This window comes from Cotesia glomerata, linkage group LG3, assembly GCF_020080835.1.
Source record: "Cotesia glomerata isolate CgM1 linkage group LG3, MPM_Cglom_v2.3, whole genome shotgun sequence".
Taxonomy (NCBI): Eukaryota; Metazoa; Arthropoda; class Insecta; order Hymenoptera; family Braconidae; genus Cotesia; species Cotesia glomerata.
Genome location: NC_058160.1, coordinates 30,645,698 through 30,660,843, shown reverse-complemented (window position 1 = coordinate 30,660,843; position 15,146 = coordinate 30,645,698). Strand labels below are relative to the sequence as shown.

The 15,146-nt window shown below is 33.6% G+C and overlaps 1 protein-coding gene across 1 annotated transcript; it reads right to left on the bottom strand.

Moving 5' to 3' along the window:
- Positions 1-1,173: 1,173 nt before the first annotated feature.
- Positions 1,174-12,062, bottom strand: LOC123261828 (AF4/FMR2 family member lilli; the record flags this gene model as incomplete). Its single annotated transcript, XM_044723662.1, is given in 11 exon segments — positions 1,174-4,044; positions 4,133-4,415; positions 4,518-4,614; positions 4,741-4,818; positions 4,902-5,096; positions 5,186-5,328; positions 5,414-7,153; positions 7,241-7,730; positions 7,836-7,888; positions 7,965-8,019; positions 12,029-12,062. Coding segments are annotated over 11 exon segments (3,278 nt in total), but the record flags the coding sequence as incomplete, so codon positions are not given.
- Positions 12,063-15,146: the final 3,084 nt, after the last annotated feature.

Genomic DNA, 15,146 nt, shown 5'->3' with positions numbered 1-15,146 from the left:
TTTCGTAGAAATCGATTATTTTAATTTATAAAAATTATAAAAGATTCATTATTGAGAGTTGATTTAGTGAATCTTAGTATGAGTAAAAATTTATCGGAGCCACAAATAAATCTCATATTTTTTTTTTTTTTTTTTTTTTTCTCAATTATTAAGTTTAAATAATAATTGATTTGTTTTTTTCTAATGGAAGTAATATTAGTTAAGTAACAATATATAGATAGTTATAACTATAACAATTTAGTGCGTTGGAACGGTGGCTCATCTGTCTCACCAACCCCACATAAATAAATATATAATTAATTTAATTAATAATAATAATCTAAATTAATAAAAATAATTATTTCAATAATCAGAATAATAATTCTTTAATAAACTAATAATAGTAATAATATTAATGATTAATAATAAATAATAAAAAAAGGTCGAGTTATTATTTTTCATTAAGCGAGTTTGGTCTCTCCTTGGTGCGGTTACTTTCCACATATCCTTTTTTCTTTACTTTACAATCCATATTAATTAGCATAATTAATTAACTAATAATTAATAATTACTAATTAAAAAAAAATCAGTAACTGACTAAAATTTATTTATATCTGTTTGTGCTCTCAATAACATTTTCTCCATTCGCGAGTATCTGCATAAGTGTAACAATTTGTTAACATTTTATACTCGTATACCCGTTTTATCTCCGTTTGTGTCTTTAGATTGATTTTATAAAATTGTGTGTTAAAAAACTTTCTCTCACTTTTTATATGTAAATGTTACAGCAGCAGGTGCTTAAAAATTAATGTAATAAATAATAATAATTATTATTGTAACATTAATTTATCAAATTTACAAATTTCTTAGTTTTAAATTAATAAATGACACAAATAAACTTCTATTCAACTGAATTTCATTTAAAATTAATAATCATTATTATCATTAATTTATTAATTATAAAATGTACTTGTGCAATATGTGGATTTTGTTTTACGATTAAACAATATTTGGTATATTTTAAACAGTCGAAGATATAAATTGTTTAAACAATAATTTTTGTATTTTCCTTTTAATATATATATATGTATTATGTATGTCGTATATATCACAAATTAATAATTAGATGATTTATTTGTATTTTACAGAGGAATTTTTATAAATATTTGTTAATCAACGTTTTACTGTTTGTTCAAAGGAAGAAAACGAAATAATACGAGCACCAGATTATAAATTAGCCAGACACCATCATTTCTCACTTTTTTTTTTATAATTTTACAAGGATTTTTGGAGCAAATGTAAAAAATAATTAATTGTTCTAGCTCCAATGATACTTTGATCAAAAATAACTTTTTCTTTAAAGAATATATATATTTATATCGTATATAATAAAATAAACTGTAATAATTATATTCATAGCAATAATAATATTAATAGAAATAATAATAATAATAATAATAATAATAATAATAATAATATTGGGTAAAAAGCTTGTTAAAACAAAAAGCAGTAATAAAAGAAAATGAATAGTTGTTACCGGGGATTACTCCACTCCGTGTTCTCATAAATAAAAATAAAACTGCTACTCTTGATTAAATATCATTTACAAATTGTTCAATTTATACTCATTACGTTTTTAATTTTAAATATAACTCTCTTTATCTCAGCCACGCCCTCGTAGTATTGTTGGTTTTATATTTTTTTATTAAAACTTATACTTTCTTGTCAATTTATTAACAATTGCCAATGAAATTTATCGTATCGGGTCTCGGCTATTAGTCGACTTTTAATTATTTAAATAAAAAATATAACACTAAATAAAAATATTATTATTATTATATATATTTATATATATCTATTATCATTTTCTATGCTTTAATTTTCATAGTTTGTTTGTTTGTTTATTTATTTGTTTTTTTTTTTTTTTTTTAATCAAATATTCTATCAAAAAGCTGCTGGGATATTTCCAAATATATTTATTACTTTTTGTTTCGGATACGCGTAAAAAACTATATTTGATAGTACCTGATCATCTCCCGAAGAGTATAATAAACGCAGGTACTCCCAACTTGATAGCCTACCGGTTTACCAGGCCGAGTCGATTGCTAGCCATGTCTTCCGAAGAAAATCAGGCTCCTGAATCGCTCTTTTAAGCCATGGACCCGGTAGCGCTGCTGGTGATATAATTCACTCGGATATTTTACATTCATGACCCTATTGAAGAGCGCTTAAGAGAAAAAATAGACATATATCCATTATTTATCCATTTAAAAGCATAAGTACGCATTCGCGACGTAATTAGATGTCTCAAGGCCTTGCATGTAACCTGCCAATTCCGTATTATCCGAAATTCATTTGTATCACAAAATTTATTTTTTTTTTCTGTTAAATCTTAACTTTTTTTTTGCTCACTTTATAATTTTTATTTATTATATTTAGTTACTATATTTAGTGTATAATATTAATTTGAAGTTGAAAAAGTGACTAAAAAGCAACGAAAAGAGTTTGAAATAAATTTGAGGCGCGTGACTGAGAGAACGTGAATTTATAATATATGTAAGACAAATAAAAACGTAGAGTGAAATATGATCACTAGCAATAATATTTATATTTATATTTATTTATATATTTATATATATATATATATATATTTTTTTTTATTCAATATTATTATATATTATCATCGATAGACATGGTAGCAAAAATTGGGTAGGATGAGAACTATTCCTGGTCGTATCAAAACGTCAAGGATATCAAAGTCCTCTCCTCAAGGCAGCGGCACTCACAATACTTATTTACAAAAATATATACATGAGCAACTCACTCCTTGTTATTATTATTATTATTATTATTATTATTATTATTATTATTTATTAAATTGTTTTCACGTATATTATTATTTTATTTATTCTTTCTGTCTCGATTCTCTCAGTCACATTTAAATCTACAAACTTGGTATCCATTTAATGATTATTATTATTATTATTATTATTATTATTATTATTATTATTATTATTATTCATTCATATCATACCATCGATCGACTTTTTCTCATCCTATTAAGACAACTATTATGTACCACTAATTTTATTCCCATATAGTACTAACTACATTATTATTTATGTAAAGAATATGTATTGATTTTTTTTATTTTTCCTTTTTTTTTTTTTCATTGCATACTAATAAACTAATCTAACAGTATAATTGCTGCTTATCTACAAAATTTTATTTTATATATATATATATATATATTTATATAGCGGTATACAACGATAAATCTCCGGTGGCGTTATCATTATTATTATTATGATCATTGTTTTAGTTTTGTTTCAGTACAGATAATAAACCTGCGCGCATTGGATTCGCCTATGTACGTCATCGTATTAATTGTCTCTATAAGTGTACGCATGAACGCGTACTTAATCGCTGAAGAGGAAGCTCCTGACGCAATATACAAGGATACTGGCCTCTTCGCAGCACCACTAGTCTCACATCAAGTACAATTGTATCTACGCGAATTTATACAAAAGCAGAAAAAAGGAAGAATATTAATGAGAGAGTTAATATCATTATTTTCCTTCTTTTTTTTACAACTCACACCTAATCGCAGTCTATTGTAATTGGGACTTTAATTCATAAATATAAATCCCGTATTAGTGCAAATCTTATTGACTTGCTGATTAGTGTAATCTCATGTGATAACTCGGGTTGATAATCCTCCACATCCATACATACATTTTCTTTAAATAACAAACTATCAAACCGTCCCCGCTGCCGCCACCCAAGAAGTCTTTACGAAAAAAAAAAAAAATTGTAATAAAATTTATCAATTATTGCCATTACAGCGAATTATTCCTCGTGATAGCTACGTAAACATTGTTGGATATGTTGCCATATTGTGAGGAAGTGCCGTTATGTAATTGGGAGTGGGCGGCCTGGGACTTTGCCACTGGGGTCAGAGAGCTCGCAACTTCTTAATTCCAGCTTGTACATAACGCACCAAGTCCCGCAATGAACTTCTTAATGTCAGCGGACCAAGTTTTTCGTCCAGCTCGATAAAGAAATCTGGTTAACAAAAAGACACAATTAAATTAAATTAAATATACCAAGTTATAAATTTTATCATTATTATTATTTAAATTTTTGTACTTACCTCGATGCATGTCCGAAACTAACTGGGCTGCTTGATCCCATAAATCGTGACAACTCGTTAACAACATGAAATGTGAATTCTGTTTTATCAAAATGGAGTGAATTGGAAGAGGAATGCTGACAAATGATGGTTGTTGCTGCGAGACAATATTTCTGTTAAGTTCTCCGCTATTATATCCAGAACTTTGGCTACCTACAGATCCAACGGAGCCTGCCGGGGATGGTGTTGGAGACAGCGAAGGAGTTCCTTGACCCTCAGCGTGCACCAACGTCGGCTGCGTAGGCTATTAAATAATTATTGAATTAAATTATATGCATTAACTTTAGATTTTTATCAATTTAACGCGAATTTATTATTATAAATATAGTATTTGTAGTATACTTACTTTTTGAGTATATTCAGCGAGAATTTTAGCATTTTCTTTAACTTCGTGTTGCCTCATTTTGTAGAGTTTTAAAAAAATAAGAGACTGGCACCATAAACTGAAAAAATAATAAATAATTAATTATTTGCTTTGAAAACCTAAGACGGTCGGTCCGAAATTGATTGAATTATTAAAGGACTTTTTTTTTTTTTTTTTTTTTTTTCCATGTCGGATCAATACTCACCTCAAGATAGCCAACTTGTTACGGATACTACTCTCAGGTGAATTGTTCTGTTGGCTCTTGAACTTAGATGAGATATACCTGAAAACGAGATGAAAGTCAAGAAAACTCTTTTGTTACGGACTAATTGGCGTTTTTATAAATGCACTTCATCCGAGACTTACTTTATAAGACTAAGAGTATCTCTGTACATAGTAAAAGCGGATCTTTCGGTGAGTGGATCGGACTCCATGGCCTGCCCTGTGAGAAGGAAATACAATACTGCCTCCAAGTACAGCATGCATTGCGCCGTCAACTCACATTCCTCATCTGCGCTGTGTTTTAATCTTTTAGCTTCTGTCAGGTACTGATTCTGGTCCCTGAATTTATGAAAATAAAAATTTCATTCAAATATTCACATGTTAAAATCTAAAAAAGTAAAAAAAAAAAAAAATAAATTTATTCTTACCTATCCTGGTCCTCTAAAACGTCATTTTGAGGATTGAAGTAAGAATAGTAGACACGTTGAGGTGGAACTGCTGCCGGTGGGGGCAACAGATTAATGTCTGGTTTTTCTTCCCGTTCGTGATTTGTAGGTTGAATATCATTTTGCTGGAGTAAGAAAAAGAAGTAATAATTTATTGAAATGATCAAATATTTTCACTGAAAAAAAAAAAAAAAAAAGAGAAAAACTAACTTGTCGGGAAGATGATCTCGAAGAATTGGATTCTTTGTCAGCGTGATGTCGTTTTCTCTTTTTCTTTTCTTTGTGTTCACTGGTAGATGATTTGACCTTACTATTACTATCCATTGAACACATATTTAAACTAGATACAGAACTGCAACTAGCATTACGTTTACGTTTGGGCACTCGATTCCCAGTATTATTATCAATAACATTAGCACTAGCACCGGTACCAGAGTTCGTAGGACCACTGTTAACTCCACTGCCACTAGGTATCGCACGATTACTTTTAGAGTCCGCCCCAGTTAAACTAACTAAATCACTCTTACTCTCAGTACGTTTACTTTTGGATAAGCCAGGAGGCGGTTGATCAGTCGTTACGTGATGGTGATTATCGTGTGTCCTAAAATCAATGGAAGGAGGTGGAGTGGGGGTATCAATGATTTCACCCTCTTCTGGTGTAGGAGGTCGCTCGGATTTAACGGATTGTCTTGAAGCCGGCCTAGTGTCTGATAATTCAGTCCTCTGTCTCAACTCCTGGCCTCGCGATGGCCTTGGAACGTGAGAAAGCCGACTGAGATCGACCTTACAAAAAAGCGAAGGGACCCCGTTGACTCCGTAACTCAAAGGTGGGAAGCTTGGCAAGGTGGAGGATTGCGACGACGGTCTTTTGTACGGGCTTTCGCCACCGGTCGGCGTACTCGCAGTGTACTCTTCCACGTAAATTCCACATTTACCACCACCCTTTCCACCCTTGCCACCTTTGCCGCCACCCTTTGCACCGCCCTTGGCACTTGAAAACAATTTTCTAAGTGTATCACTCTTTTTCTTATCCTGGACATTACCAGCGTCCTCCTCTTGCAATTTCGGCGTTGGACTGTTGTCACTGTCGGAATTATCAGGCGAGGTGACTCTTGTAAGCGGCGCTCTGGGTCTCGGGGGTACTCTCGCGACCGGCTGGACCCGATTATTTCTCAGTGTTGTCTCTAACTCACTGTCGGAGTCAGAAGCACAACCCGAGTTGCTGTTTGTTATCCTCGACCTAGGCCGTTGGGGTTTTACTTTGCTGGGACTCTTCTTCTTGTCTTGCTTCTTAGATGAAGAATCATCGGAAAGCTTGTTGCGTTTAGACGAAAGTCTTCTCCATCTCGCATCATCTTCCGAAGCACTGAGCTTACTCGTAGTTTTCTCATCTTCACTTGAAGAGATGCTCAGCCGCGGTCTTCGTTTGTCCACTGGGATTGTCGAAGAAGCGGCCGGGGGGATTCGCTGCTCGCACTCCGAGTCACTGGACCTGTCCCGTGATCTCGAGTCGCTCAACTCGTCGCTGTTGTCCATCGGAAGCCGAGGGATCGGTATCGGTAACGCGGGAGTTTTCTTCTTGGGACTGCCTGCACTGCGAGGTTTACTGCGCTTAGAACTGGGTTTTGATTCCTCGGACGACATTCTGTGGCTTCTCGGGCTTTTAACCGTTTCTTTAGCCGTTTTACGAGGTCGTCCGCGAGGTTTTCTCACGTCTGGAGCTTTTGGTTTATTATCTTGAACTTGAGATCTCAATTCTTCTTTTTTCTTCTTCTCAGGCTCAGAATTTTGATCACCGTCACTCAGAACTGTCAGCATTGTCGAGTTTTTGGTTCTTTTTGATGCCTCGTCAAGCTGCCAGTCGCTATTATGGTGACTTCCATCCGAGCGTCTTATTCGCATATCCAGAGATGCTTCCTCAGGTGAACTATCCCGACGAGCTGCGTCATTCTATTAAAAAAAAAATTCATTTAATTAAATGTTTATTAATTTTAATATAAAAATTTTTTATTCACTGTCATTAAAAAAAATAAATACCTGAGCAGTTTTATTTTCAGAATTATTATCACCAGTCTGCACAGCAGACTTGGTAAAGAAACTGCTGAGATTCCACCGAGGTTTGGACTCTTCAGCAGGCGGCGGCTCTTCTACCGGGGCTTTTGGAGACATTGAAGGCGGCGTAGAAGGGCCTTTTGATGGCGGAGGAGCATTTTCGTCCTCAGAATCACTGCTGTCATCAGTACCAGTGTCAGACCCGGAGTCCGAGCTGGAGCTTGCGCTTCCAGAGCTGAGCGGAGCCTGACCAGGAGGACTAGGAGGCCTCAACGGCAGCAACGGGGAACCTTTTCTCGAGGAGCCAGATGGCGGCGATAATAATCGCTCGGATGACGTTAGCTTAGGCGGCGTTCTCAGTGGACTCATTGGTCTCGGAGGTGACAAAGTTGCCAGGGGCGATAACGCCATAGGCGACATCGGCGCCAAAGGTGCTGGAAGCGGTGTCATTGTTGGTATCAGCGGTGCTGAGTGTCTGTAATTTAAAGGTAAAATATGTTATTATAAATTGTTATTAAAAAATAAAAAAAAAAAAAACAAAAAACTAATCGATAAAACAAGTTAATTTTCTATTACTTACTCAAGGCTTATAGTTGGACTTGCAGTAGCTCTTGATGCTCTTGAAACTGACGTCTGGAAGCATAATGTAATTCTTAATGTAATACTTAATAAAATGACGTTTAAATTAATTGTCTTTCACTCTACTCACCTTGAGGCCTTCATCCTCGCTGTCTTCCGAGAGCCTTAAATCACACTCAAGATCACTGTAATAAAAAAATAAAAGCCCAAATTATTATTTTTAGTCTGTAATTCATAAAAAAAAAAAAAAAAAATATATATATATATATATATTCATCTTTTTATTTTTATTATTATTATTTATATGAGAAAATAAAATAAATTTGATCGTATTATTTCCAGCATCTAATCAGAAAGAGAGAATAAGGAGCAATGAAAAGTAATAATAAAAGTTTCTCACGTCTGATTAACAAAATGTAATTAAAGTTTTCCGTAGCAAAGCGGTACTGTAAAATAAAATGGGATAGATGATAATAGTTTTAGCTAAACTGGAGTTAAGTATTTGGAGGAGTAACAGCACCAACAATCCAGCAAGTGTATCGACAGGAAAAAGACTTGAAAGAGCCATAGTCAGTGAGTGCAAAGTGCCGCGAAGTCGAGTAGAGTAAGAGTAGTATAAAATAAAATCTAAAAGACAAGAGTGAGGGAGAGTAGGTATACATACTTATACTAATACTTATACACGACCTATATATATATATATATATATATATATATATATATATATATATATATATATATATATATATATATATATATATATATTTATATGTAGAAGAAGCTAAAGAGAGGACAGCGGACGTCGACCCCGCAAACAGTGTGTGTTCTACCCCATCTCTACAACGCTCTGCGTTCCAAGGTTTGCTACCTGCACTTTGTGTTACGCGCTTACCGGTTAAGGTCCATCCACTTGTCACAATAACTATTTTAATCGAGAATCACTGTCCAACCCAACTGTTTTCTAATTTTTTATTTCAACAGCATTTAATTATTACCAAATCTCTTTTTATTATTCTTTAATTATTATTATAATTATAACTACGCAAACAGTTTAACACTGATAAGATTTCGGGCCTTATTTGTATTGTATGGCATGCTAAGAAACAAATTACTCGTAATGACGAGATTAGATTATCAATAACATAAAAGGATCCTGCAATTTTATCAGCTCTGTCTCTCTATTTTATTTAGTTAATATAGCTTTTGCTCGGTGGGTATTAATAACACTTAATCAATATCACTTTTTGTTATTATTCAACCCCTGTAGTTTTTAAAGCTCGCCGGGTGATTAAACTTTTTTTATTTTTTTTAGTTAAATAAAGTTTCCCTTTAACTGGCTCTGGTTTAATATTTAATTTATATTTTTTGACTCTTTACTTTTAAACAGATAAAAAAACTTTCCATTTCTCTACTCATGATATCAATTGGTAAATAGACAAAGTAAAGTAGAATTACTTTTTTTTTTTTATTCTTCTTTAAAATTCTGAATTATTAAAAGATTGAATATTTCATCTGAATTGCTAAGTTTTTATTTAGACATTATTATTTGCACTGGTAATTAATTTAAAAAAATAATAAAAATCCGGTTGACTAAATTTAACTAACAAGTTTATAATAATTAACGCTATCGATTGACGTCAAAGTATCCGGTTTTAATAAGCCAATACAATTAGTAATTATCACAGTAGTACAGAGGTGAAAAATAATTTGCGTCATAGGTAATAATAAACGTCAAAAATAATAACAATAATTTATATTTTAATATTTAGCTGCTGTTGCCAAGAAAATTGGCCAAATTTCATTTAATAAAAAATTTACACTACAAGCTGTAATTATTAAACTTTTTTTACCGTGTAATAATTATTATAATTAAAAAAAAGTAAACAAGGGAGAAAGCCAGTGAATAAAAAAAGTATAAAATTATTAAATGCAGAGTACTTGTATGTCTTACATGCAAAGTCTTGGACAATTGGTTAAACAAAACGTAGACATTAAATGTGACACTTTAGATAAGCTGCAAAGCGGCATTTGGCCAACTAAATTAATGAAATTGAAAGAGCCGTCGAATGGAACAAAGGAACTTTGGACCGGTCGAATGTTTAACCGGTGGGCGGTCGACGACCCTAGCCGCCGACACAGACTAGAGTGGATGACTGCTATGCCACGAAAGGGGAATGAAAGAGAAAAGAGAAAAGGGAACAAAATAAAAAGAATAACGAGAGAAAATGTTTCCATCCCCTATATACTATATACTATATCCCTAGTCACCAAGTTTTTTATTTTTTTCATCTTTCTCTTTCTCTTTCTCTGTTCCTTTTTTCGTCCCCTTTACCACTGCTACTGCTACTGCTACTGCTACTGCCACTGCTACTGATGATGGTACTGGTGCTGGTACTGATACACTGGTACACTACCACTACATTACTTTTTCTCCTTAACATCTCACACAGAGCCAGAAACCTTGGCAATCAATAGTCCCCCTAGTGTATAGTAGTGTAGTACTCCTCAAGTTTCATCCTTCTTGTTCTTATTTTTTTATATTTATTTTTATTTTTCCTTTGTACTTTTTTATTATTTAGTTTGCTTAATCTTTTTACGCGGTGGTGATCATTCAGCATTCTTTTCGTCTCATACCTCCTAAGACGAGAGACCAGAAAGAAAGAAAAAGAAGGAATAAACTAAGCTCATCTCCCTTCTTCAATTCTCTGTCCCTTAAATTATCATCATTATGACGATCACGGTTCGCCAGTGTGCTAAAGACAGCCTTTGTAACTTGGATTTTCATCAAAGATTACCTCGATCTGCCCTTATTCCTTTTATTTCTTCATTCTTCCACTATTAATTCTTTTATCATTCGGCAATAGTAATAATAATAATAATAATAATAATAATAATAATAATTATTATTATTATTATTATAATCCAGTTGGTTTGAAGCAGTTAAACTTGAAGAGCGTCAGAAGCAGTGATTATCCTGGAAACAAAACAGATATAAGCATCACGTTTAAACTTTTAAGCCAGGTCAGTATAGTAACAACTTGTCTCTGAGCCATTAACCAACTGAGACAACAGAGCAAGTGAGAAGGATTCCAGGGAATCTTTACCCGAGAGAAGAAAATTCCACGCAGACTAACAGCAGCAGTAGCAGCAGCATCAACAGTAAAGTTACTGTACCGAATAACTTAAAAAGTTACTACAGGAGCAGCTCTCCTGCTCTTACTCTTCTCTTAAACTCCTCAGCTTGATATTCATCCACTTGGTACTGGTAAAGCATCAGTATAGGGTTATTCACCAGCAGTAGAAGCAGAACCAGCAAATCCACCGTACCAGCAACAGCTCTCCCTCATTTTCTATCCTCCTTGCTCACCTATACCAAGTTAAACTCAAGATTATATGTATAGGTGTACCTTATTCTTGTCTTCCATTCTATTCTGTCGTGCAACGTGTGCCAACCAACGTCGGTAATAATTTCGCCTCTATCTCAGCTCTCTTCTCGCTCTTTCTTCCGAGTAACCATTCTCCTCCCCTTCATATATATCTGTGTAATGTACGGTTCATTCGCCAAGAATAATCATTGCGGATGTGACTAACAGACAAGAGCACTACACTTTTTTTATTACCAAATTTTTCACGTCTTGTTACATATTTATATTTTTAGTCTCTCGCTCTTACTTGTTCCTCCATTTTGTTATTTTATCTTCTTCCATTAGTATTAACATGTAATTATTTTATCATCTCTTTCATAACTTTGTTTGAACAGTTTTAATTATTCAATAAATTAAATTAACCAGAGCGAGGTAATTGGAGGGATATTTGTTAATAAGCTTTTATTTCAATGAGATACTTATTTTAAGCCGATGATGTTTAGTATTTTTTATAAATTGTTTGCAGATAAAATAACTGCTGTGGATGACACTCATAGCTGTCAATTTTATTATTTTAATTGTAAAGACTATGAAATTTATTCCCATAAATATTCAAAATCTACTTGTGATTTATTAATTTTATCTCATTGATTATTAAATTATGGATGGTAATTTTTAAGAGGTACTTTATCATGATAGAAAATATATTGTTAAATGTGTTTCTGTCAAAAATGGTTAGTGATTTAATTTTACTAATTTTTATAGATGAAATATATATTTTTTTTGGCAGAGAATAAATTAAAGTAATATAAAAAATTATTAAACTTACGCTGACAGCCGTGTGGTCCCATGTCTTTCCCGTTCTGTAACAAAAAAAAAAAATAAAAATTTATTTAATAATAATAATAAAATAATAAAACCTGTTGCAATGAATGTGTAACAAATTATAAAACAAAAGTAAAAGACGATTGAAGATTGTTTAAGAGAACAATGTGTAAAAAAAGTGCTGTAAATCCTGAGATCACGATCGGAAGTAATGTTTCTGAGAGAAGCATCCTCATTTGAGGTATTTTCGTCACGTAGAAACTCGTTGAAAGAAAATAAAAGGAAAAAGTAACCCGTACTGGCACGGGCACGGGCTCGCCAGATGAAAAGAAATAAAAGTACTGAGCACGTGAGCGAATCGTGCGGTTAAAACCCATTAAATATATGGTAATTTTATAAAAACAATCCTTTGATTGTAGACATAAATTATTAACTGAATCATCACCCAGATGAATTGGTGATTCATATAAATAAATTTTTTAATCATTATATTATTTGCAGGAAATTTTTCAGAGACCCAAATATGAATTTATGTCTTGAAAGTCGCGCAGCTGTCCAGAAGAATAGGCCAGCTGTTAGCTAATGTGCCTGTCTATATGTGTTTAAGTATTTTCTAAGTATGGGTATGTAGTTATTTGTAGTTATGTGTATGCACGGTGTACAGCGCCCAGGTATATCATAAAACACTCAGCTCTCGGTTCTCTTACGTACAAACTTTTATTTATAATAGGGTATATACACTAATGTTATGTGGAGGCTCCCGGTATGGAAAGGGAATTCGAGCACCTGGATGGCTACACAAAGAACAATCTAATTCTAATTCCTTATAAATAACAATAATAATTTTTAATATCAAAATTTTATTTTTTATCATCAAGTTAATTAAACATTAATCTAAAATCAGAAGCTAAATAATGACACGGTAAAATTACCAATCAAGATAATGGATAATGAATTGTTTATTGTTTACACGCGTAATTAACCGTAAATCAGCGGGAAATTAGGGGAGAATAATTACGAAGCTTAATATTTTTGAGTAAGCAGAAATAAAAGTGGTCGCCATTTGCCAGATCGGTGAATTTGTTCTTCCACAGTGAGACCAGAGTCTACTAAATCTAGTATTTTAGTCACGTACGCCAAGGGTCTTGCCAGTATAAGTATAAGCGAATAAGCGGAAGAGAAGCGGATGGTTTTACCGTTCGACGAGCTGAGAGTACAGCGTTCTGTAGTTATTGAACAATATAAGCGTATATTCTTCCAATATTATCAAAGAAGATATACCCAGGGTTAGGTGAAGCTACACCAATATTAATACAATCTTCAATATCGTCACTTGTCAATTATCCTCAAGATCATTGACATCCTATACACATGCAATATAACTAGAAGCATATCTATGATTAAGTCCTCTGACTTGGATAACTGATTGACAGTTAACTGATAGTACAAAGCAAGGCGGAGGAGTTTATACAAATCCCTTGAGCACTCACGCAACTAAACCCGTCCCATTTAATTGAGCTCCCGGTTTATATCTTGCTCTTGCACACGTGCACTCAAGTGTCATTCTACGGCCCGGGTGATTTTACACTAAAATACTCGACCTTATAGCACTATCGATGTAACTTTTCTTGTAACATTATATCAAATAATAAAATAAATCACCTGACACGAGAAGATAGTTGACAACGCTACGGAGTACTTCAAACTTACTGTACATATCCAGTAGCAGCAATTTTAGTTGTTTTTTACAAAATCACATGTCAGTAATTTAAAATTAAACTGGTGAATTTAATTAATTAATAAATAAAAAGAAGAAATAGTTTATTTATCTTTGCTGGGTGAGAAATGGTGTAATCGCATAGACGGATGTTGGGTAACTGCGGAACCGGCGAACAGACCAGGGAACCCCATGGCAATGGCATGGCTTGTAGCTTATAGTTTTACCCGCGTGCACGATCAACAGTGACGCGGCGTCCCAGAGGAAGGGAGGGGTTGTCTCTCTTTCAGGGGGACCCTAAAAAATATCCAATACAGCGTACAACATACATATAACATGATCGTCAAGTCGTTGAGCTTCACCTGCGTATTAAGTATAAATAAGGTCATCACTATATATGTATAAGGACCCTTCAGTGTGTAACCCCTCTTTCAGGCCTAGCATGAGTATTATTTTTTCCCTACGACAAACTATTGATATCTTTGATGGATACAAAGTTTAATAATTCAGTAAGTAGTTTAATATTAATTGACAATTTTTTATATTTAGGTTGACTCGAATCTGGGACACGCTCCACCTGCATACACTTGCAGAGATGGATAAATTTTGATAATTCAGAGCACCTTTGAGTGCTGGAGATATTATACGGCTCATATCTTACGGCTCTGTCTGCCAGAAAAAAAAGAAGGGGAGGCAAGAAGGCATGAAGGAGGCGGACAGGCAAAAAGACCGGGTGGCGTGTGCCAGCCGGTTCCGCACCCGTTGCCCATCCTCCTGGTATTTTTGATTTTTTTTCAACTTTCAAACAGCTGCATCTGTGACAACCTCTTCTTGCCAGTCACTCCGAGTCTTACACATTTATTTTCATTTACTTGCAGACTTTTATATTACGTAACTCTGCAATTACACTTTCAATTAATCGTTTCAGACGGTGATAAAAAATAATATAATTTTTTCAGGATTGAAATTTTAAAAAAATAACATTGGAAATTGATACCTTGGTGAATTGGTGTTCTGCAGAGACAAGCTCGCATGACCAACAACTAACCACCGCACAAGACTAGTACTTTACTCAAGTTGACCTAGGAAGTAGGTCGCGTGCAGTTACTTGTTGGTATGCATGTGGATTAAGACATGTAAGAGCCATCGATAGACTTAAAACATCAACATTGTTTGACCTTGAACTAGCCTAGTCATTGGGTCAGGGACATTTTTATTAAAACACATCGACAACAACAACAACAACAACAACAACAACAACAACAACAGAAGCAACATTACAAATTTTTACTTAAAGACAGAAAAGAAGATTGAGATGAAGAAAAGTTTTAGGTAAAGTTATTTTTGATTCTTGAGCTTGAAGCTGATGAAACATTTGTTGTCTACATTAATATTTATATCTGGA